Consider the following 25,825-nt stretch of genomic DNA (forward strand, 5'->3'; position numbering starts at 1 on the left):
GTGCTACCGGAGCCTACCTGCCTCTACAGTCGAGAAAAGATGGAATCTGCAATAGCTGACCTGGGCATCTATAACCAACAGCCCAAATGTTACTCAAAACATCACAGATTATCAGTACAGAAACATCTATTCTGATCTCCAGTGTAACATAGACCTCCCTCAAATTAATTTGTGTTTCAGCTACAGCATCTGCTGAGAAATCCAGTTTGTAGCTAGAAACAACAACTCTTGCATAATTATACTGATAAAAATGTATGGTCTGGATTTGTTCAGCAACAAAGGTCAGCCAAGGAACCTTTTAAAGAAATTTCTATTCTCCATACAAGTGTTTGGGGTGGGGTGGGGTGGGGTGGAGCAAAAAAACCCCAACCTTGCTCTGTCTGCCTACTCTTTGTTAAGCCCAATAAGATTTTTCTTGAGATCTTCCAGACCTATTCTCAATCCCCCAATGGTTTTTTGTGTTTCACTTCTAATACTCTTTCTCACATCTCAGCTTGCTCCTTGAATTCTGAACAACAGAACTAAGTATAATATTCGGGCACAACATGAAGAGGTATTACCCCCATTTTCTGTCCTACTAGATACGCCCTGCCTATGGATATCACTGCCCTTTTAGGCAAAGTACTGCACTGAGAGCTCATTGTCCCCCAGACTACTTCACAGAAAAACTCCTTCCCAGGAAAGTACCCTGTCATCCATTCTTTGTTCATATAAATATAGATAAAATCCGTACACCTGGCAACTCTGAAGCGCACACAGTTTGCTACACAATGTTAAGCACAGTCAGCACCTGAGATGGAGAGAGGTACCTTAATGCACAATTCTGAGCACAGGAATAAGTATTCCTGACTCCTCCAGTGACCCGCTTTCTCTCTGAAATGTTAGCGTTCACTATTCTTAGCATATTCAACACAATATTAAAGTCATCTGCACCTACTTTTTTTCTTTTTTCTTTTTTTTTCTTTTTTTTAATAGATAGTGCCATAGTAGCTTCAGGTATTGCTTCAGTATACAAAGGTTTATTTAAAAAGAATACACACAGAGATGCCCTGGATGTCACAGGAGACTTCAGTCAAACTCTTTGGTTAACAGATCCCTCTCTTTTCAGGTCAGGCACACAAATCCTTTCGAAGTGCTTCTTCATGACTTGCCTATGTGCTTCCATGGCATTTCCTTAGCTGCTGTTCATTCAGTCAAGCAACTTCAGATGATGTCCAATTTCTTGTGTTCGGATTCAACTCTTAGAGGACCCTCAAAAACATGGCTCAGATTTACTTGGCTTGTATGTAACTTGTTTGGCTGATGGCTTCAATTCTTCCAGCCATTTTATACTGTTCCTTGCCTTTCTGCTCTGAGGGCCAGGTGTACCTCAGAGGGATATTTCAGCCCAGCCAGCTGCACTGTACTGAGTCCTTCCAGGTGACTGATCAGGTTTGATGAAATATCCCCCTCCAAAATGGAGGTACAGCAGGTTAAGGCAATTCTTTTATCACAGTTCACTAAACTCTTCCTATTTTTAAGCAACATGAACTATTGTAATTCTTCAGCTTTCTGATCTAAGCAACACCCCTATTTTTGCAACCTTTTTCACTTATGATTCATATTATTTTTTCCAGAAGTATTTCCTGCTCTTCTTCAAAAATTCAGTTTGTTGCAACTGTAGTCAAAGCTATTGCCTGCATTGTGACAGCAAATGCTTATTGTGTGGTATATACAATTGTGTGTATTCCACATTGCAAGACTGGGGTCTAGTATTTGGCAAACTCCTGCTAATAAGCATAAGACCAGCACAGACAATATTGACGTAAAAAAAAAAAGCTGGAAGTCGATTAAAATTATTTCAGAACTGATTCTGAAGTATCACATGAATGCTCTGGCCCCTATCCAGACTGCCGTTTGAGAAGAAATCCCAATCTAGTTCTTTCCTACCTGTTTTGTCTGGGAAAAAAAAAAAATCTGCAATATGCCTGTGAAAAGGAAAGTGCATTTGCATGTATACTGGATTCAGTTCCTTACTAGAGATGTCTTTTCCTGGCTGGGAAAATATATTTCCTCTTGTAAATGTAAAGACTCTGCCTCCTTGTATAGGGTTTTGTTTGAAACCACCCAAGAATAGCTCACATAATCAGTGCATAAGTAAGCACAATGGGCTCAACATCCTATAAGCAAAACTCTTTTCTAAGCTGAAGTTTTTCAGTTTTTGGCAGAAAGATCATTTTAGAACTCCCATAAATGTACATTCAAGTCATAAGGCTTTTCTCAGCTAAAGATTTACATGGGCCTCCTTTGTATCAGCCACAAAAGTATTTTAAGAGTTTGGAAATTCTAGAAGCTTTCCTCCTGCCTTACTCAGCCACTCAAGCTTGATCCTCATTAAATCCCCTGACATGTAATATATTCCAGTGTACAAGAAGCCCTTCATTACTTCTCCATGCTTAGAAGGTAATAAACCCATTTCAAAGGATGGAAGTAGGAACTATTGCAGGTGTTTCCTTACCACTCCATGCTGAGCCAGGAAGGCCATGCTAACACAGTTTGAATGAGTCAACAGTATGCTCCAGTAATGACTTGAGAAAAACCATTTTTAGATTCCAGGTTTCTGCTCTTGCACAAGGTTTAGGAAGGAATTTATCTGAAATGCAGGATGGGCGCTGGAGATACTAATTCCATTTCTAAGTCAGTTACCAACTTCTGTCACTGTGGACTTAGCAGGTGACTGCACATCTGCTGAGCTGGGCTAACTGCCATGGGTGCACACTGAAGACTACAACTGAGCCTACAGTTTCTTACAGAGCCTTTGCTTCTCTGCTTGTGAAATGGAGATAATGAATTTAAACACCACATTGTCAAGCTCATTTTATTTAATAAATGCAGACCTCTGAGATCTCAGGTGAAAGCCGTGCCCCAAAAGCTATTTTCCTACCATAATTTAAACAGGAACTGTTTTTATTTTGCAAGATTCAGAACAGATGTGTGTATCAGACTCAGCTCAGTACTGGGAGTATTTCTGAAATACATTTAGAGAATGTGCGTGCAAAAGTATAGATTTCTCTGACAACTTAAACTTCACTATTTTTTAATGCATTTTACAATGAGCCGTCAGTATTTTGACTCAGAAAAGTGGCCATGTTTGTGAGCAAGTGTATTGCAATATTGGTAGAACTAACATCTCTCCAGTAAGACATCCAGGTTGCTTTAAAATGGGACTAGATTCTTGGTTAATTACACTCACGGACAAAGTAAACATGTATTTGGACCCTTCCCTTTGGGCACTGAAGGGACTCTTCATGGATTCCTGTCCTTCGGTTGTGGTCCTTTCTTACCTGTGTAATTAGGAGGGCAGAGACAGACATAGTTGTTGATCCCATCCACACATGTAGAGTTATTCTCGCAGTCATTATCTTCACAGTCATCTGGGTTTATTTCACACCTCTCCCCCTCATACCCAAGGAGACAAGAACAGCTTTGGAGAAAGAAAAAAAATTAATAAAAGTTAGCATGGATCTGAAGGCGCAGGAGGTTTGAGGTACAAAACTGAAATTAAAACATATAAAAGTGAGTTTCTGGAGCCAAATTCACTGCTGCTGTGAAGTACAGAGTACTTTAACCCTATGTGTTTGGTGAAGGATGCAGTCTGATGGTTTATGGGGTCATGTAATTATTTACACGAGACATAAAAGCATCAGCAGGAGACAGCCTCTGCCATGCTTCCCTTTGCTTTCTTTGTTGATAACCCTAGCCCTGCATTGAAGCAAGCAACTCCAGGGCAGGAGAGTAAACACTCATCACAATATTCAAACCCTTGGCTTCTCTGTTAATGATTTTGTGAGTATGTGGACACTTGCCTAGTGAGGACTGCACAATTACAGGGCAACTTGGCAGCTTTTAGATAGCTCGATCTCTTTAAAGAGGAACGGCTTGAATTGAGTTTACAGACATGAACATTTTCTTCTCATTACCACTTTGTCACTTGTCCAAACAAGAAATGTTTGGGAATGATTGCTTTTACAAGTGCAGTAAGGTTTCAGTGCTTCTGCAGCTCCTCCAACATCTATTTGTAGCAGAGCTGATGATGTCTAGATAATTCAACTAAAACACAAACAAACAATGGCAGAGCTAGTAATGGTTCTGTGAGGATGTGGACACTATTGAAGAATAATTGCACTAAATATTTTATCTCACAGCACTGTGATGTATGGTCCCTAGAGGGAGTGTGAGAAACTAAGCGGTTGAAGAATGACTTTAATATTTTTTTCAATCTCTGTTTCCTCTCCAGATCTAGAAGTTATGGTTGCTACAGAACCTTTATATTTTAAACTAGCTGTAAGCGATGAAGAGGTGGAGGCCACAGTTTCCTAAAAGAGAGTCTAAAAACATGTGTTAAGTGCTCCAGTCATTTCAGTGGCTTCTAAGAAGCCAGCAATGATATTTGAAGAGTCAGTTTTGAAGTGTCAATATTGCTGTTCACTAGTCACGGAAAGTGTGTGTGGGAAGGGACGGGCTGTTTTGAGTCCCAGTCCAAACTACACATTCACTCAGCTGTTCATTTCCTTTCCCATGCAAGTTCTGGTGGCAGAAAAGGAACTGAACAAATGTAAAGCACTACTGATTGATGAGAATGAAAAACAGAAAGCACCAGAGCAGTCACACTAATTGCCATCCACATTCTTTCTGAAACCAGGAGAATTTCCAGTGCAGAGATAGCTGCAGGGTACTTTTTTCCAGCTCAGATGGACAAAGTGGACATGGGGTGGTTATCCTGCTTTATATAGGTGTCATGGGGTTGTGGTGGGGAACGCACTGGAGAAATAGGAGATAATCAGAATCTGTGAAGAAAACGGAAGCACTTTTGGGCTGGTTGCTCTCAGCATGACATTTGCTTGTCTTCCTCCTGTGTGCCACAGGCTGAGCAGAGTGCAGGGACTCCCAAGGGAGGGATGGCACAGAGCGCTGCATCCACCTTTGGTAGGTCCTATATTGGACCCTGAGGATAAAGTAAGATTCTTCATGATATGTGCAACCTCAGAAATTAAGGGAATAACAAAGAGGAAGAAAAAAGGGTAGGGACTGTGTCTTGAGCTACCACAACAGTAAGATCTTCTAGATGGGTACAGAACAGGCATATAGGTTACATGCTAACAGTCATCTTCATTCAGTTCTGCAGGGACCATTCACAGGTCATGAGAGTTAGAAAACCTTCATCATGAATAACCAAAACCGAACTGCTCAAATAAATCCAATTTAGGACACAATAAATCAATAAGAAATATTTTATTTTCCTGTCTCAAGCTCATTATTGCTAATAAAATATGTCCTCTTGCTGACCCTGCAATGATCCAGAGGATCACAGGAGCCAGATAAGAAAGAAGAGCTGGCCCACCATCTTTTGTGGCAATGCAAGCGTTGGGGATGGGGTTAAAGACATCCAATTAAATAGTGACACATTCATCAGGTCTCCCTTCTCAATTACAAAACCCCATTTTCAGGGGTTTATAACTCAGCCATAAAAATATGCTCCAGGCTGCAACTTGGCATCCAAGGTCTCAGTTTGGGAGCACAAATTTTTCTCTCCATTTAAAGAAAAGCAACAAGAGTGGCTTTGTGCTGGTTATTTTTATGTGAATGTAACACCATTTTCCTTCCACAAAAGGATTGGGACAGCTTGGATGTATGCAATTAAAAATGACATTATTAAATACTGTCACTGTAATGGTTCAACTCAGTAGAGTTACCATTAGTAACAATGCATATGGGATTGTTAACATACAATTGCTCAGTATTAGGACACATTCCATACTGAAGGAAATGTCAGCATAATTAATGACATTTGGCTACTGGTCCCTATGTATTATAGGGAGTCTTTACATTATTGCTTACGTATGATACTTTATTTTGATTTGCATTCAAATGTGCCAAATATGAGGACTGAAATTAAAAGATAAAACATACAATTTGGGACCCGGATTGAACCATATGTTGAAAGAGTTGCATCTTGGGACTGTTTGTATGTATTTTCCCAGAAAAAGCTTAGAAGAAAAAATGAAGTTTGCAGAGTGACTGGAAGGTCATCAAACTTGGGTTCCAGCTGACTGAGAGAGAAAATTAATTCCAGAGACAATGATGAAAACTTTGTACTGACTAAACAGTGAAGCAGTGTGAGACAGCATTTCATTTGGACCTCGGAAACAATGGGGCCATGCAGGAAAGAACTATTTTCTAAGATGCTGTGATCATAAGGGTCCAAATTCCCTATTCCTCCAGTTTAGGGATTTTCTGTTAGTGTTGTGTTTTCCTAAAAATAAAGAACTAAATAAAAGCCCATTATCGTCATGAAGACGCAAGGGAACACAGAGCTTAATGACAACATTTTGGGGGTAAACTTTTGGAGCTGAAGAATACTAACAATTTTGTAAGTTTACTATATTCAATTTTTTTTTCATAAACTGTAATGAAACAGTTTAGCATCTGTTTATTAAAATAGGCATACATACAGAGTATCACATTTCAAAAAAAATCAACTTTTTAATAGAGATAGTAAATTCTTTCACGAATATTACAGTTTCTTGGTAAAGGAGCTTTTTACATCTACATCCCAATGGAGTAGCCTGTAAATCTGGAAGTACAGTGTTTTTCCTTGAGCTAGGCAGAATTAACACTAGGGAGTTAATCAGTTCCAGGATTTTACATTTATGAGGAAACTTAAAGTTTGTGGAAAATGCTAAAGAAAATGCTCTGGAAAATGGAGGAGGTTTTATATGGAGAAAAGTTAAAATAATCCAGAGACCTTGTTTCCCAACACTGTAGGTTGTCAATGATCAGCTGGTTGCCTGTGGCTAACTGAAGCAGAGCTGACAACTCTGACCCCTTTGTCAAAGTCTCACTTACAGGCATGCTAAATGACCAGGACATGTCTGATTGACCATCTTCTTTTATCAGTCTCAATAAGCACTTTTTTTTGGCAACCCTTTGTCAAAGAAGACATAGATTAGATTAGATTAGATTAGAATGAGCAATTCAAAGGGAGGAAGAACTTCATGTTTCTAATCCCCTGAGCCACACAATGTCACTTGACTATTCTTTAATACAGAAGTCATCCCTGCCTGAAAAAACAGAATGTGAAAATTACTCGGAATTGAAAAAGTGCAAGAATAAAAGATGCCAAGAAGGACTGAAGAACTCCAGCTGAACCTTTGCCCTTCAGCTGCCCCACCAGGACCTGCTATTACAACAAGTCTGAGCATCTCAGTCCCCTGCTGCTGTGAGCCCTTGTGGGTACCAGGCACAGTGGGCGAGTCAGGCTGGAATCTCAGTCATAACTATGAATTTCCTGCCTTTGCCTGGGGAACATCACCACCTTAGCATTATTTAAAAGGTAATTTTCTTGTCTAAGGCTACAGAAACTTGAGAGTTAAACTGCTTGGCATTTCATAGGGAGAGAGCTTTGGCTTAAGTTTCCTTTTTACAAGAGTAAAGATTTGACAAGTTTGGCAGCAGAGCTTGTGTATGAATATATTTCCCTAGGGAAGAGAATATACAGAAGATATAATTTCTTTTACAGGCCACACAACAGAAAAATCCAAGGAGGCCTCTCATGAAAATGTTTTTGACATCCGCTTCCTCAGAGCATATAATCTAAGGCAATGTTTTCCCATCTTGATGAACACAATTTATATGCACATAACTCTGACTGCTGCCATCCACTGGAGAGGAGATTTCCCACCAAAAAAACCCAACACAACCAACCAAATTCAATCTCAAAATGTTTCTTTATCTTCCCCATCACTGACTGTTCCATCCCCACACCACATTTGTCTACATGTCCACAACATGCTAAAGCTCCACACTCCTCTTCTCCAGAGTAGCTGGGGCTATGGACTGACTGAATTAAAAACATGGAGAGAAAATAGAGCAATGTATAAGCTGAACATTCAATTTTATGAAGCAAGTTTTTGACGAGATATGGTTTTATGTGTCTTTTATTAGATCAACTGAAACTGTATAAATAACTATAAAAGCAGAAACCGTCCCTAAAAAGCCTCAAATGTGGTTAATCAACAAAACCACCCCTGCAGTTTTATAAAGGATCTCAAAAATGACATTCATTTGGAACTGAAGCAAAGCCTCTGAAATTGTAAAATTCTTCATGAAAAAAATTTCAGGTCATTCAAAACTTTTTACTTTCTACCATAGAACAAACCAAAAATGCTAAAGAAAAACCTGATCCAAAATATAAGCTGAAGCCTTTCATTCTAGTATTATGGATATTATAAAATGTTTTACTAGCACATTTTTAGCATCAGCTAGATTTTTGAAAAATGAGTACTGAGTGACAGAAAACAGATAATCTAATATGGTACAATTTTGCTTTGGCACAAGCTGGAAAAAGCTATCTAAACAGTATTACATGAGGGCGACCAGAAGGGAACCAAACCAAAGACCACCAGACCTTTATTTCTCTCAAGCAGAAACTGAACCTGAACTTTTACTTCAAAAATTGCCGGGCCTGCTAAAATCTGAATCAAGAAGAGGTATATCAGATCAGAGTAGTGGTTTTACCAAAATCTAGGGGGTCTGTCAAGTAGCATGACCATTTGCACATGCTATGATCTGCAGAGCCTCCTCATCCTCTCCCACCACCATGCACCAGTATGACCCTACAGATGCATCTCAACCCAGGAGATGCACTCTTCTGCTCTGCTCAGGGCCTTGTCACAGGTGCTCAAGCTGAGATCTAAACTGCCCCTCATGGAGACGTGGCCATGTGTTCTACTCCTCTTCTCCCATGTTGGAAAGCCTCAGGCTGTTCTTTGTACACTGTCCCTTCATCCCCATCAACCTGCACTTTACCATTATAATATCAACAGTGTCCTTCTGTGTCCAGCATGTGCTGGATCTGTTTCTGTAAGGGGGGAATTCTTGAGGGTGGGCAGGCACAGAGACAGAGAGAAGCTCTGGGGCATTTCTTCTGTGTTCTGCTTCCCCATTCATCCCACCCACAGGGCAAAATGGACGCTTTTCTGTGCCTCATTCCCACATGAGGGATTTGGGGAGTCAAAAAGAAGCCACAATACTTTTCTGGAAATATAAAAGGCATCCTACCATTGGTAGGGGAACGGGAGGAGGGTGTTAACTCCCCACTGCACCTAAAGTCCTGCCAGTCACCCAGACTTTCACCTGGCCCTTTCTATTTTGAAAAAAATTCCTATTTTCTGACATAAGATGATATGGATTTACTGACTTAGTTAACAAAGAGTTAACCTCGGCTGGAACAAGTCTTAATCACATCTGAAACCAAACTGGAATCAAACTGAAAAAATGTACTGGTTTGACTCCCTGCTTACACCACTTATAAACCTTGCAATTCTGTGTCTCCCTCCAGCTGTCACTGATAGGAAGCTATATATAGAAGACAAAGCAGCAGCCTCAGTAATGTATAAAAGCTTTTAGAAGCGAGGGTTTCATATATGCAATTGAAACAACAGCACGGTGTACTTTTGTACCTATTTTGTGCAAGAAATAGCATGAACACTGAGGACCAAATTTATGAAAATTTCAGCAACTTGTTTCTAAAAAAAAAAAAAAATACTATCAACTTTAATGACAACTAGTGGCCAAAGCCTCAAACTTGTATTTTCTTAGCTGTAAAGTAGTGCCTGTAGCAGCACAAATCTCCCACCTACCTCATGAAAATTTCTGGACTTCTCTTGGTGTATTCCCACCTATGCTACATCTTTCTTACATGGCAGAACTGAATTCCTAATGTCCAGCTGTAAAGGTTACTCTTTTGCAGGCACAGTGCTAAGATGTGGCAATCTCTCCATGTTTTTTAACTGTTTCTTTAAAGCCTGTTTGTCTACAAGATTCTACAGTATGAAAACATTTTGCATCTGGTTGTCAAGCAACAGATGCTTACTTTACAAATACAAAAAAGGTATATGTGAGTTTGAAATGCCCCAAGGAAAATTAGCATACAGATAACACAATGCAGATCAGGGAGACCGCTCAAAATAGCCCTTAAGAGTATATTCCATTATGAGAAAATAAGGAGGCCTGTTTCAGAGGAAACAATATGTCACACCAATGAAACCAGATTAATTATTTTGTATGGCAAATAGATGTGTCACATGCAGCAGCTTTTATAAAGTAGCCATTATAGTTCATTAATGCAAGATAGAAACACATTTAATTTTATCATCTCATTTTCTATGAACTTTGTGTTATTACCTGAATCCATCTTTATTTGCCTCAGTGAGGTGGCAGGTCCCTCCATTCTGACATGGATTTTGAATGCAAGAATTAATGGGCACACTGCAGTCTCGACCCTATTTGGGAAAATTCAAAAGAAACAAGGTTAGTAAGACTCATGCCATCTGAATCAATGTCTCTTGCTCCCCCACCCTACATGTGGCACCATTTACAGGAGGCCTGTGGTCTTCAGACCCATCACATCACCTAATGTTCTTTATTGATGGTCAGATATATTCATCACTTAAGTGAGAATTTGGGCAGGGCAACTGTTCTGACCAATGGGACTGGTGGGTATCTTGGTATCATTTCAGTTTCAAGATTTTAGTTAACTCTTCATTTGACTGTTTTAAGGAAACAGCTGGTTTCATCATTACTCTAATCCACTTTAATCTCTAATGTTAGTTACAATGAAAAGAATTAATCATGGCCAAAGGTAAGCAGAAGGCCACACACACAGTCAGCACAAGACCACATAGAGTCGGTACTCATTCAACCACATTTACCAAGTGCTCAGTTAAACACTGCAACAGTACACCATACTCATTACTATGCATTGTCAAAACCTAAAGGGGAAAATTCATTTTTATCGAGGGAGCTGAGTTTGAATTTCAGTACAGAACACACTGAATCCTGTTTGAGACATCATCATTGAATCAGTTCCCTTAAAGATTGCCCTTAAATATACATCAGTTACAACTGAACTTCACTACCTTGAACAACCTCCACTGTTACCAACTGACTTTTTATTGGCTCTTCAAGGCATAGACATATTTCTCTGATCATCATATCCTGCTGATTAGAACAAGCTATTTATAAAATGGGCAAAAACATTAAAGAGTTTGGTCTTGCTTTTCAGTTACTCACACAGTGGGGTGGAATAAAGACACCTGAAAGCCTCAATACTCAAAGGATCTGTGCAACCACAAGAAGTTCAAGAGATCGCTCTACTCTTCCTACCGAAGATCCCGTTAGCAGTGGCCCTCTGCCATCTCATCTACTGGAAAGCTGATACATGACTGCAATCAAGATGAGAAAAATATCTCAGGAGATACATTAATTCAGTCAAGGTTGCTGGGGGTTTTTTTGCTTTGGTTTAAAAACCATTATTTACATTGCACTTTAGAGGAATAACAATGGTATATCCATTTGTAAGTTTCTAAACAAAGAGGGCAGATGTCAGCCGGTGACATCAGTAGTGACAGCTGTAACTTTTGTGTATTAGTACTCAACACTAGCCTACCACTGCCAACTTCCCTTGCTGACAACATTCATCAGAAGTCATTCCTTTCTCCACTGAATTTGCAACAGCTTCCAACACTTTTCAGACTTCACATACCTGGTATGATGTATTGGAGTGAGGGACACTCAGATAGTTTCTATCGTCTCATGTTTTTATGATGGCCATGTTGTCAAAATGAAGCATCTTGATGCTTCAGCCATGTACTGCACATGAGAGCATCAACTGTTAGTTGCTTTTCCACCTAGCTTTGAGACTTTGTTTGTTGTTGTATCTTAAGATATACTATTACATTAGAATTAAGAATGGACTTTGAGAAGCCTAACACGGTACTTGGCAGATACCTGACAATGATTTGCTTGCCTCGGGACGAATACAGTGGGGTTAGAAAAGGCATAGAAAAGGACTACCAGAATGTTCAAGGAGATGAGCAACTATTTTAGAAGAAGACAATATAAAGCCTAGAACTCTTTAGTCTGGAGAAAAGAAAACTGATGGGGGTGGCCTGACTGAGGTTTACAAACTCATGGAGGTGGTGAATGCAGAATTTGTCACACACTAAATTCCTCAGCAGTAGAGGAACACTTACTGATGTTAGAAGATGAGCTTAATACAGATAAAAGAAAATACTTCTTCCAAAGTATGAGCTTCTGGGATGTTTTTGCCACAGGAGGTTGTGAGACACTGGTGAGGCCGCCCCTTGAGTACTGTGTTCAGTTTTGGGCCTCTCACTACAGGAAAGACATTGAGTTGCTGGAACGTGTCCAGAGAAGGGCAACCAAGTTGGTGAGGGGCAAGACTGAGGGAACTGGGACTGTTTAGTCTGGAGAAAAGGAGGCTGAGGGGAGACCTTATCGCTCTCTACAACTACCTGAAAGGAGGTTGTAGCGAGGTGGGTGCTGGTCTCTTCTGCCAGGTGGCTGGAGATAGGATGAGAAGAAATGGCCTCAAGTTGCGGCAGGGGAGGTTTAGGTTGGATATTAGGAAAAATTTCTTTACTGAAAGGGTTGTCAGGTATTGGAAGAGGCTGCCCAGGGAAGCGGTTGAGTCACCACCCCTGGAGTATTCAAAAAGCGCGTAGACAAGGCACTTCAGGACATGGTTTAGTGGGCATCGTTGATGGTTGGACTTGATGATCTTGAAGGTCTTTTCCAACCTAAATGATTCTATGATTCTGTGAAGTCAGATAGTATAAAAGTCATTAGAGAAATTAACGTACAATAGATCCAAACCAGATATGAAAGGCAATAGGCAGACATCAGCATCCCTAGTTGGATGCTGGTGGGCACTGGGAGAACTGGAGGAGTGGTGGCAGGCTTGTGTACTCTTCTCAAACAGTGAAGATTTGCTGTTGCCACCCTGAGAGACAGAATGCTGCAGTAAATGCACTACAGACCCATTATGGCATTTCTCGTGTTCTTATATCAAAGTTGTTTGAAAGGCTTATTTAGCTCTCAACAAGGAAAACATTCCCTACCTTTTTTTCAAAAGAACCTATCTGCTCCCTGAATCAAGACTACATGGTTTTATGCATTATAAAGGAACAGATTTCTCAGGAGAACCACACCAGGATGGGTTTGATCAGTTTGTCTCTGGCTGCATATCTGCTTGGGAAATCTCACTCTTGAGTGAAGAACAAATAGGCTAGTCACATCTTTCTAACCCTTTTTCATCATTGCCCACCTCTCTCTTACATCCTACGTTGATCAGAAGTTCATGCACAGCCCATTTCCAGCAACGTGCCCAGCCTGGAGGTGACAAGCCAGCAGGACAAGGACTGTGCTGGTTCTGTGACAGCTCAAGCTCCATTCATGCTTTAAGTACTGTATAAATAATAGTAGCAATCTTAATCTGTCTCTGGAGTGCTTATCCTGAAATTGGTGCAGTCTCAATTAAGCCTAATGAAGGCATTAAAAAACCCAAACCAATTTATAAGTGTGAACTTTTCTACAGAGTTAATTTGCTCTGGTCTGTCCACTCATGGTGCTAGGCTCTCCCATTCACATGTCATACAGTTCAGTCCTCCAAATACTACTGAAATCTTCAGTATTTTTTCAGGTAGGACATACTGCCATTGTGCTGTGAGAAGAATGAGACACACAGTAATTATACTTTTGTCTAACACCACAGAGGAGCTTTGTTACAGAAATGGGAGACAAAGCTGTGTTTCTTGAGGCTCTGTCCCCAGCGTTCCCCAGAGAAAGGAGAAGCAGCTTTGCATTTTAAAATTTGTGCAAAAACAAGGGAACAGGGACATCCATTTCCTTGGTTGAATCAGGAGAGAAACATTTCCAAAGAACAACAGGAAGACCTGGCCAACCCCCTGCCTCTCTGTGAGTTCATTCCCCCAAGACAGCAGTGCAGGCAGCATGTGAAGACCTCACCCAAGACCTGGCAGAGAGGGTTTCTGCTTCATCCATGCTGCATTTGCCAAACAGCCTGTCCTTCTCCATTTGAAATCCTGAGCCCCCAAATGTCTCAGGGAAGAATTGGGAAAGCGCCGAGGGAAGCTCATGCAGGTTTTATTTTGGCACCATGTGGTCCGCAGCACTTCACGGATGCGAGCCATGCAGCATTAACACTAATCCGCTGCCACCCTTCTGCAACATTGCCTGTGTTTTGTCCATCTGTGTTGTGAATCCTGTGTGTTTACCACATTATCCTAGTGAAGCTGGAAGATGCCATTTTTTATATTTCTAAGATCACAAATACTTTTCCTGTGTCCCTGAAGAATGGACTATTTTATAGATAGTTCACTAATGTCAGTTACTTCTGTTTCACATGAACTCTTCATCCCTGTATCACTAAAATACTAAACCCTTTGCAGCTAAGCACAGCAAGAAGTAAAGCAGAAACAACAGCATCTGTTTTTCTGAGGGTTTTTGTCACAGTTGAACACCGTGTAAAACAGTCCCATCGCTTCTACTGTAATTACTCAGATTATTTTGGATGTTCTTGTAAAAATTTAATAAAGATAAATGTTAAAATGAGAGCAAGGCATTTTCAGTCTCTCTCATTGGCACACGAAATTTCTCATGACTTAGACTCAGCTCTCATTTCCGTACTGAACATGGCTGAATTATTGGCTTCTTGGGCCTCAGGCACCATGGAAACCACTTCGTATGTGCTGCTGAATCAGACTTAATTACAACACTAAGTTGCTATGTGGCTTTAGGAAAATTAGAGTCTCTCTGACTCAGTTTACTCATTGTAATAAATGGGCAAACAGCACTTAATCCTTCTCTGAGGATTATCTTCTCTGAGTTGACTTTATCAATAGCACATTGAGAGCCCACAAAACAAGTACAATTTCTCTAACACAGAAGACTATGAAAAACAAAGAATTCTGAAAGGAGGGAGGCTGCAGGAAATATTGGTACTAATAAATCTACAGCAAAGCAAGGCCATTTTATTTCTGTATAAGACTGTCACTACCCAGAAGAGCCTAAAGACATTCTAGAAACATCTTTCAAATGAATAATGCAATTCTCTAGTCTCAATTTACAGTAAGACTGTTCTTACTGGAAAAAATGGAATTGCTGTCAAGCATCACTAAAATTAATTTATCTGTGAATTGGGAAAAACTCTTTGAATTACATTCCCTGGAAAGAACTATTGTTACAAAGGAGAATATTGTATATTTGCTTCAAGACTAAAGAGCCTTTTAATGAAGTCTGAATCAGAAAAAGCGGTGCAGACTTTGTTTCAAGGACGGGCAAGAAGATATGGCTCTCTCAGCAATTCACAGAAAGAGGATGAAGGTCCCTCTGTGAGTAATATTTTATTTCTAGAGCTTTTTTAATCTGCAATAAATTTTTGTCTAGTCTGATAGGAAAGCGTCAGATCCAAAACATGTTTGTGTAATTTCTCTCATTTTCTGTAGAAGAGGAAAGGATTAGGTGTTGAAACATAAAATTTCTGCAACTAATCAGAAGACATATATGTTCAGAGTCCAGCTGCCTTTTTAAATCTGAAGTACCTCAGCTGGTCCAGATTTTATCTTGGCTGCTCCAGCTCCATATTTCAGTGAATGAGAACAGAAACTATCCACCATACTTAGAAAGTGTCAGTTCTTCATTTCATACTCAACAGTAATTAACTGTATTGGGCATTAGTGTATATACAAGCTGTTCCTCAGTACTGCTGTGCCAAATTCTAGCCTTTACAAGTATCCAATACTGGAAAACATTACATCATGATTAGTAAAACACCCAAGAACAAGTAGCAAAAACTAATAAGGACCTCAGCAGGAAGAACAAAAGATAATACAATAAAAAAAGCACTCATTTGCTTTGACACTGTTTCAACCACTGCAATTTTTTTTTTTTAATTAATTTTCACAAATTAGTATTGGCTATGGAGACTGAAAGCTTCATTCAAGATTGCATGGCTGAGATTTGACCTCTGTCCATTTTAGTGTGATCCTTCACCCGTTTCTAACAGCAGCGGGCACAGATAAGAGGTGGCAGCATGGAGCTTGCCACAGGCACAAGGTAGAAACCTCTTGGTGTATAAAACCATCATTGCTGACTGCAGTAGAAACATGATCCAGCCAGTGATGAAGACACCTGCAGACAGGCAGAAGTCTATCCAACTTCAATGGTTTGTGAATAGGGAGACCTCTGTCCAGCTAATTACAGCCTTGTTCAATGACTACAATGTTTTAAAGTATGCTGGAAAAATGAGCTAATACAAAAGAAATACCAAAGTTTATTCGAGTTGTTAACAATAAACAACATGTTCATAATAAATTTTATTTAGATGGTATATGTAGGAACAGATGGTAGCGTTCATGTGTTTAGTAAAAATACTAGACAAAGACAAATATAGTTGATAGAGACTTTAAATTAAGAACTAGGAAGTTTTCATAACTTAATTATCAAGTTCTAAATACAGCTTAAACTTTTAGGGAAAACAGACAAAATAATCAGCTACAAAGATACTGTACTGCAAACCTAGTCCTTTACATTGCTAATAGTGGAAGCAATGCATCCACATCCAACTCTGTCTCACAAACATTAATGCACTTGCCTTATGGGTGTCCTGGTCAGAAGTTTATAAGCAATCATTACATCAAGGGAAAAGGCTAACTAAATCTTCCAGTTCATGATAGGCTTGAAGGAAAATTCACAGAAAGATAAACTGAGAAGTGCACTGTGTTTTATAAGTGTGTTCGGGAATGTTATTCAAACTTACAAGTATCTGCCAGCTTTAAATTTTTAACCTCCTAATGTTGTGAAATTAAGAAAAAATGGACACTTACAGCCACTGTGTGTAGCTTTGCTCTGCTTCCACACAGCTTGGGAAGTATTTGATGAAACACAGTTTTCTGAACAATTCCGACATATGCTGATTGCTTGTGTGTAAAAACTACATCTGCATGTGCCAGTGGGACTTGTTCATATATTCAGACCCGCAAAGGTCTAATAGAGTGAAGGGCTAAATGTGGTGTGTAAACAAGTCATAATTCCTGATGCTTCATATAAAAGAATGAGATGAGATGGGATGAGAAGAGAGGAGGAAAAAACATCCAGAAAAAATAGAAAACACAGACACTCAGCACAGTCTGAACTCTTGAAAGGATTTTTTACTTGAGTTTTTCTTCTTTCCTGCTTAGTAAAGTGAGAACTACAATCAAAGGTTTTCCTGAAGTTATGGCATACAGCTATCCAATAAGGTATGAACTGATGCTACAGTCTTTTACTTAGTAGCCTCTTTACCAGTGTCTTCGTTCATCATTTGAAACCTTTATCCCTCTGGTTATAATTAGTCAAAATCGGAGAGTAAATTGAACTATTCCCAGGCCAGGAAGGGAAAGAGATGTCTCACGAACAAAGTTTTATCACATAAACCTCAATTCCACTAGAAAATTAAGCTAGGAAATAAGAACAAGGTATTCAGCAGTTTCCCTGTAATAAATATATTTAGCAGCCATAAATACAAAGGAGAAACAAGAAGAATTTTGCATAATTGACCAAGGAAACACTATGCCATGAATTCAGCTACACAGCCAATACACCCAGTTACAAGTTTGGTAGGAAAAATTCTCTCAAGTTCTATGCATGATTGTGTATTTCAGAGCCTTTCATTGCAAAGAAAACCACTATTTGCTAAATGAGATCATGAAAAGGAAAAAGCTTTACATGTGTTGCAAATCTTAAAGCAAGCTATGAAAGTTAGCGTGCCATCTTATGCTAATTGCAGCATGAAGGACTTGATGGACACCTCAGCAATTGCTACAAACACAGCGACTCAGCTTTGTGAAGGGAATACTTACTTATCAAATAATTAGAGATGCTGCAAACTGGGTGAAGAACGAAACTAGCTTTAAAATATAAAATGAATCTAAATTCTTTTGCAGGAAGGGCTAAAAAATACAGCATTGGGAATTACTCTGTTATTTTACCAACAGAACCATTTGAAACTGATTTCCTAATTGATTGCACTGATATTAAGATATATGTAGCCAGCTTACACACTGATATCTATATACAGTAGTCTGAAGCTCTTCAGCAGATCCAGGTGATACTGTTTCCTTGTTTATGCTCTTTCTGGCCATGGACATAATGGCTAAGCCTCAATCTGGAAAAGATGTAGATGACGCTCATTGGCAAGGTCAAACAACTACAAGAGCTGGCAGGGTGTCTGTTAGATCCATCTGCTTAGGCATATATACAAATTATTTGGCAAGGCACAGATGATATCACAGTAATTTTGGATCAGATTGCTTTTAGATTGCCAGGTGGAAGTTGAAAGATTTTGATCATCTGTTGTTCACAAAAATGCTGTGACTCCTCCTTCTGAATGCAGACCTTGCTACAGACATCCACGCCTTGGATGCCTCTAGGTTAGGGTACTCACAGTGGTGATGAATTAACTATTTCTCTTTAGTCATCTGTCCCAATGGGGTAACAAAAATGTACTTTCTGAGGATTGCTGTTTACAAGCCAATTAATTTAACATGAAAAAGTAATTAATTCCATCCATTTCTAGTTTTGAAAAAAGTTTTAAAATAAATTTGAATTTACCTAGACAATTCTGATTTCTTTTTTTAGGTCAATATCGTTGTTTATACAGCTATACTTACATCGACAAAACAATAAAAAAAAAGTTGCCTGCTGCTCACAAGCATCATGAGAAATACTATTTGCTAAATGGCATAGAAGCTAGATTATGAAAAGAAGATACATTGATATTGTTTTTGTTGCTGCCCTCCACCTGCCATTTGGCTGATTTAACTCCCTCTGAAAACTTTCACAGTGTTAGTGTCTGAAGCAAAAATACAGATAATAGTTATTTATACTTCACCATCTTCAGCACTGTATAGTTATCTTGTATGCCAGTCTAGCTTCATTTGGCACCTGATTAAACAATAATTGGGCATGGCAGCAGCACTTTTTAGTGACTTCCTTGTCCTTGTTAATAAATCACAATTGTCAATTTATACCAAATTAGGCGAACTCTGCTCTCTTAAGCCTCATTTTATTTAAATCAGAAAGATTTATGATCCTCCAGTGTATAATACACCTTCCATTACCTCTGTAGCTAGTAATCAAGAATATGCCCGTCAAAGTCAAAGTGTAAGGATTCATCATATTATTTTTTAAAAACTCTAGTTCTTCTCCCACAAGTATGAAATTTAATTCTCAGTGGACATCTGAGGTTTATTTTGCAATTATATTCATTACCACGTAAATCCTGATTGTCCTTCTAAACCTCTCCTTACAAAAGCACTTTGGGTTTCAGTGGTCTTTTGGGCTTTTAATCAACGACAGAAGATATGTCATTAATCCATCACGGAGTCAATTCACGTAGCACATATCTGAACTGAGTCCAGAGGTGCCAAACTGGATGGGGCAGGTGTTCTAGAGCTTCCAAGGTTACCTGATCAACTGGCTGATACAGATCACTGTCTGAATATTTTGGGAGATGTAGAAGAAAATTAGGGACACTGAAAATAGTTGATTTTGCCCAGGGTTGCCTCTGTACATAAAATCCAACCCCAAATATTTGATGTGAAAATTGAATAAATTTGAATATTTTATATGTAGTCTCTAATTCAACCAATATTCATGAATGAGAATAATGTTTTCAGTACCTTCAAAACACTTAAGGGACTATTTATTTTAAAATACATGTTGCAGTGACAACAAAACTTTCCCTCTCAGGCTATCAAAAGCCAGTGCCTCCTCCTTAATGTGAAAACTGTAGAGAAAGTTCTAAAGACTGGGTATTTGTATAGAAAACACAATTCTTCTTATTAATAAGAAATAAAAGAAATATAACTGCTGTATTTTAAACTTACTGCTCAAAGCAATTAACCTATGCCTAACACTTAAGCTATCGAACACAGCCTCCACAAGAGGGGAGGGACAAACTATATGCAGGAACCCAGCGAAACCTAACATGAGGCAGGGCTTATGTGATTAAAAAGTCCCTCCAAAGAACTCATTAGATTTCTGAAATAAATAGAGCTAAAGATGCTGGAAGAGTCACAGTCCATTTGAAGAAACTTTTGCTGGTGTATCCATGTCTATTAAGAATGCAGGCTTTTGGTTTGGAACAGTTCTGTACTGATAAAAGGTCTCACAGTGAAATACACGTCGTATCAGCAAAAATGCCAGTATAATCTGTTTTGCTTGTGGAAGCTCTGTAACACTTCCCCTACAAGAGTTGCCAGTTCAGAGATACCAGCAATCCTTCCTGGCACAAACCAAGACTGCAATTTGATGGGGGGTTGAAATGGGACAGGTAACCCAGGCAGGCAGCAACGTTTTCAGAATCAAACATGCAAATGAATTCTTCAGACTACTAAAGAAATCAAACATGCCCACTACGATAATGAGCAAGAGCACAACATTTATTTCAGAGGCGCTCAGAAGTACGAGGAGGGGACCCGCAGGGGGCCATGGAGACAGGCGTCTGCCCGGCACCACCTCAGCATTGGAGCCTGACACTGTCAGCAATGGAGCGCAGAGAGCTTTGGTACAACTTTCCCTGCAGTGTATGTGCACTTACCCCTACGCAGTAATCTACTAATTCTCAAGCTAGTCTGGCATTATATCACTTCTGTTAACAGGCGAGAGTTTACTCGCACATGAGAAAGCTTTCTTTTCAGCTTAGCCTGCCTACAGCAACTTCACCAATTCCATCATCCCCAAAGGAAAGGGGAAAATAAGGCAATTAACCTCCTAGGACAATCTCTGTTCATGTTCTTGGACAACAAAAGAAACCCAGAAGCCACATCATCAAGTACAGTCAATGCCAAGAAAGCCTCAAGAATAATAGATGACAATCACAAGAAAATCTAACAATAAGGATTTTCAGCTGTGACCAACTACTTCAACTGATTCAATTATGCGGAAATGGTGGGATGTAAAAAATTAAGAGCTGGTTAAACAGAACTTGATTAAGCAGAGTTATAGCAACCAGCAATCACCTGAAAGACAGACAAACCACAGAGGAAGAAAAATTATTATTTAGTGTAATAGGACCAGGCGAACATAAGAACAAGAGCCTGAAATTCAGACTAAATGCCAATAAAAACTTCTCCTTTACCCTGGGAAAAGAAAGATTGGAAGTCTGGTCTCTTAAGGCATTTAGAACTAGACTAGAAAAACAGCAGTAAAAACAAAGTGGGGGGTAATAATTCACATTGACAAAAGAATGAATATGATGGTGCCCACCTGTGGGTATGGCTTACTATTCACCTTAACTGCTCAGCTACTTCTCCTGATGCAGCACTGAACAAACACAGCAAATGCCTAAAGCTGCTCAACATCTGCTTCCTTGTTGGCCTAACAAAAATGGAAATACCTCTTCAGAATTGGCTTTATTGTTAAAAGCCCTCATTAGGGCATGCCACAATACATTACTATGTTTTTTACAGGGCTTGTGGTGGGTGTATGCATGCCTCACTACCTTCAGCCAGCAACTGTGGCGGTAATCCCTCCTTAAGCCTTTCATTTTAATGCTCTTCTAGATGTAAATCTCCATTTTCTTTAGACCTACTATAATAGAAAGGGCAAAAAGAAAGAAACACAAGTCTGACTGATGCATGGTAAATTTTATGGAATAAGCATACACAGGAAAATATTGTGATTTCTGCAGTTTTTTCTGCCCTAGGAGCATTATATGAAATTATAACTACCTACTGCTGACAGTGGTGTTTGCCCTAAAAATCCATACATAAATATAGGTCTACTCATTTTACGTGGCCACCCATTACCTCTCATCCCTAAAGGCTTCCTGCTTTACTTTACTAAGAGTGGAAAATTCTTCTTCATATCCATTAATAAGTATTTTCAGTATGGTTAAAACAAACAAACAAAAAATAAAACACCCCAGATCACATAAACACACGCTCCAGGAAAATTTATTAGAATGAAAGTTCAAGGCAGAACCACCTCACACAAACAGTATTTTGCTGCACTGATTTCTTTATATGAAAACTTGGCATTGAGCTTACATTCCACTGCCTGTCCCCCCGACCCTGACACTGGGAGAGGAAAGAGGCCAAGACAGAGTAACATGTGAAGGCAGAGATGTTTGCTCTCCTGTCTCACATGGAAGAGGGCAGGCTGGTTTAAGAGTTCCTTCCAATTTCTCCTCCTTTTGCAATTCCAGCTCAGGGATTTATTTGTGCACTGAATGATGTATATGGGGACTTATATGCATATGTTAATAGATCCAAAGAAACAAAAGCATGGAGTTACATTTCCAACCAGTATTAGCCTAACAAACTAGGCACGGACTCTCACACAGCTGGCATGCATCAGCAGCCAAACTCTACACTTGGTTACATTCATATAACCCCACCCAAATCAGTGTAACTGTGAAACTGGCCCATTTGAATAAACTTGCACTGTCTCAGCCTTGAGCTGTAAGAGCTGGCCAGAATATCTGTACATAAGGAAACACTACCATATCTACATTTTAGGATCAGTTCTGTGTTGAATACTCCTCAAAACAGCCATTATACTAGGACTCTTACAGATTATTCATGTAATGCTACAGAAGTAGATCTACATGGCAAAGTGCAAATACAGCAAACTTCATTTGCCTGTGCTCCAAGCAAACGCAAGGCCATGTGCGTGAGTGAACGATACAGTCAGTGAAGCACTGAGTCCCTGCCAATGGTATGGGGTCTGTACTGGTATAACCTGCTTATTAGCCCTGTGCTGAGCAGTCACAGCTTCTGCTCAGCTACATCTATCCGCTTAGGTGCTGGCACATTAGTTATATCTCTGTACAGCATGATAGACACAAATCCCACATATCCCAGACACACTCTGCTCTGAGATTCTCAATTTCTAACCCTGCTTCCAGGGACAAAAACCTGGCACGGGGGGCAGGGAGGAGGAAGAGCCAAATTTCTAGTAGAACTTTGGAGCCAGCTTCCTCACTAAATATCATTCTGGCTTCACCATAATGCCTCCCACCACAAGAGTCTGGCTGCAAATAATACTGTCTCTCGAAAGCCCAAGAGCTTTACCCAGGATTTTTCCAATTGTATCTGTCATTTTGGATGACTGGTGAAATTGCTTGAACCCTCAAGATACTGCAGTGCTGCTAGAAAAGTCAGGGCACTGGCTGAACTCAACAGGGAGGTGAATAGAGTTGGATAAAATTTACAGAGGAACTCGACCACAGACACACATCAGCATCTGCTGCCTGAAGTGTGGGATATGTGCTGTACTAATTTTACCTATCTTCACTTCCCATTTCAGACAGCTTTCGGTAACAGCAGAACCCAGAGCTGACAAACATCCCGCATCCCAACAGCTCAGGCTCCCATTTATCTGAGCACCCAAAGAGGCTGCAGCGATGCCTAGGCAGGTACTGCATTTCATATTCCAGGTTGGCAATGTTCTTCCATTTTAGATAAAACACAGATGTATTTTAAACGCTCTCTCCCCAGTTCTACAAATAACTCTATTTGGAAAAAAGATAACTGTTCTCCTTCATTTGTTGTTACCTCAGTTTTAAGGAAAAAAGTATGAAAGACACAAAAATCAGCCAAAAAAATCCAAAAGGGCGTTTTCAGAATACAGCAACAACAAAATACACTTAGTGTTTGTTTCACTCACCTTAGTTTTTACTACAGCTATTCAAGTAAATCCTTTCTCAATGCCTTATTGATTGCAAGTTTGATTATTCTCTTGAATTCTAACATCCATAGACTCGATTTTGTAATATCAATGGGAATACATAAAAGCCACACGCTCTGCAGGATAAATGAATTAGTACGGTACTGTTATCTATTTACCAGCCACCGGCTGCACTCACACACACTTGCACTGCAGGTGGCCAGCAGCATTTAAAGCAGAAGAAAGCTTTGTTTTTCTACTTGTAATCATACTTCACAATCTAAACGACACATATTTAAATAATCTTTCAAAGAATGTTATGGAGAAGAGAAAAAAACCCCTGCTGGATAATTACACCTATGTCTGTGTTTAATATGAAAACACAAGTTTCATAACATTACGAGACATTTCCTGCCAGCACTGGTGGCACCCTGGAGCTCAGGCTTCTGCAGCCCGCCAGTTGCCGTGGGTGGCACTCTCACACCATCTCCCACTGTCTTTGGGGCTTTGTCCCCAAAGAACAACCACAAAAGCATGGTTTCAACCATGGCTTATCTATAGCAAACACATTCATCACCCATTTTCAGGAAAGAGCTGCAGCAAAGATAGCTATCAGCACATAGCCGCCTCCATCCCTAAGTGAGCAATCTGTATTTCTGTCCTCATCAAATACAACTGCTCGGCCCACTGGCCTCTCAGCTCAGGTGGTCCATGAGTTATCTCACTTTTAAGTTTACTCGAACCCATCATGGGCAGCATTACACATTGCTAAAAGCCCCGTAAGGTATACATTCAAGAGCAAAAACATTTTTGTGATAATGAAAAATAAGAGATTGAGTCATCATCAGTGTGGTAATGAAAAATAAGGCTATAGGCTTTTGCAACTAGAGTTAACTGGTAGAAGTTCCCGATTCCATCAGACACCAGTTTGGCAACTGGTAACTTAGGTGGCTTTCTGCTAGTTGGCTTACTGTTTTTTTTCCCAAAGGCTAGCATGAGCATAGGAACCCCAGAAAGTGGTCTGTAACTGTCCCTTTCCAGGGAAGATTATAAAGTCATCAGCTTATTTGAATGAGCTTACATTTGAAAAAAGGGTGGGTTTTTCACTTTATTGATGCACTCTTCCACACAGGATTTTTTCAAACCTACATCAAACAAGGAAAAACAAATGCTGAGAGGGCAGATTTAGGACAATTTATCAAGGTCTGGGAAATAGCTTCCAGATGGATAGAGCTGTTTGGTGCTGGCTGGTGAGAAGGAAGCAAGGTATTGTTATTGAATTAGCATGAATCTCTGGTGGAGAACTGCATGGTAGATAGAGTGCTCCTTTCATATGGTTTGCATTTGGACCTGTCATATTTCATTTTTATTCAAAAACCTGTGGTAAAGACACACAGTTCTTTTTGGCTTATTAAATTTCCACCAATTCTCCCTGTACTGTTATCCAGTCAGTATTTTTAAACTCTGCTCTAAGTGCCATGCCTGGGTCTGTTTGCTCTTTGCCATGCTTGGATGACATCTTGGTGCTTACAAGCTCACAAGTGGTTTTAGGTTTTTGCCTTCACACACTGAATGTTACCTGAGAAAGCGTGTGAGAGAGAAGAAAAGCTGGATGCTCTGTGAGATGTTTAAACTGAGTCACTTCAAGAGTTTATCAAAACCTTTCTAAGTAAAACAATGCATAATGAGGTCTCATGCACACTAGAAAGTGATTGCTAATATAACTAAAGGATTATTCTTGATTATTCTTGTTAATAAATCCTCCCTTTGTAAACATGTCTTCTAGCCGTATAAATGCATGTATACTAGTCCATTTGCTAATACAGAAATAATGTAAAAACCAGCCAACCCAACAAACAAAAACCTAAGGGCAAAAAAAAGATATGCTTATAACCAACAAATTTCTGCTTTGAATAACCTTGATACCTGTTCCACGATACGTGCCTTATACAGTAAGACATAGACAAAAATTTATGTATTCTCCTGCTAGTTTTGAAAGTGTTTACTTTTCAAGTTATCCTAACGGTCACCTAGTCCCTTCTGAAGAATTCAACCTAGTTTATGTTAAACATCAAATTAAAATGACCGTTCTTCTATTAACCTGAGGAGATAAACAGCCACAGTTTCCCTCATTGCAAAGACAAATCAATTGTTACCAAGTAGGTAGTTTCAGTTAAATGAATTTTTGACAATGTGGTCCTAGAAAAGCTGCTGGTTGATATGCTAATGGGTAGAAGGATTTTTAATGAGA

The 25,825-nt window shown here is 39.5% G+C and overlaps 1 protein-coding gene across 3 annotated transcripts in view; it reads right to left on the reverse strand.

Moving 5' to 3' along the window:
- Positions 1–25,825, reverse strand: part of SLIT3 (slit guidance ligand 3) — a 537,543-nt gene that overhangs the window by 52,524 nt on the left and 459,194 nt on the right. For all 3 annotated transcript variants that reach the window (XM_052816501.1, XM_052816502.1, XM_052816500.1), the window contains 2 exons: positions 10,225–10,322; positions 3,324–3,463 (listed from right to left, as the gene is read on the reverse strand). In XM_052816501.1, the coding sequence (XP_052672461.1) occupies positions 3,324–3,463; positions 10,225–10,322 (238 nt within the window). The remainder of the gene's footprint in view (positions 1–3,323; positions 3,464–10,224; positions 10,323–25,825) is intronic.

The sequence above is a fragment of the Harpia harpyja genome, chromosome 20 (genome assembly GCF_026419915.1).
Source record: "Harpia harpyja isolate bHarHar1 chromosome 20, bHarHar1 primary haplotype, whole genome shotgun sequence".
Lineage (NCBI taxonomy): Eukaryota > Metazoa > Chordata > Aves > Accipitriformes > Accipitridae > Harpia > Harpia harpyja.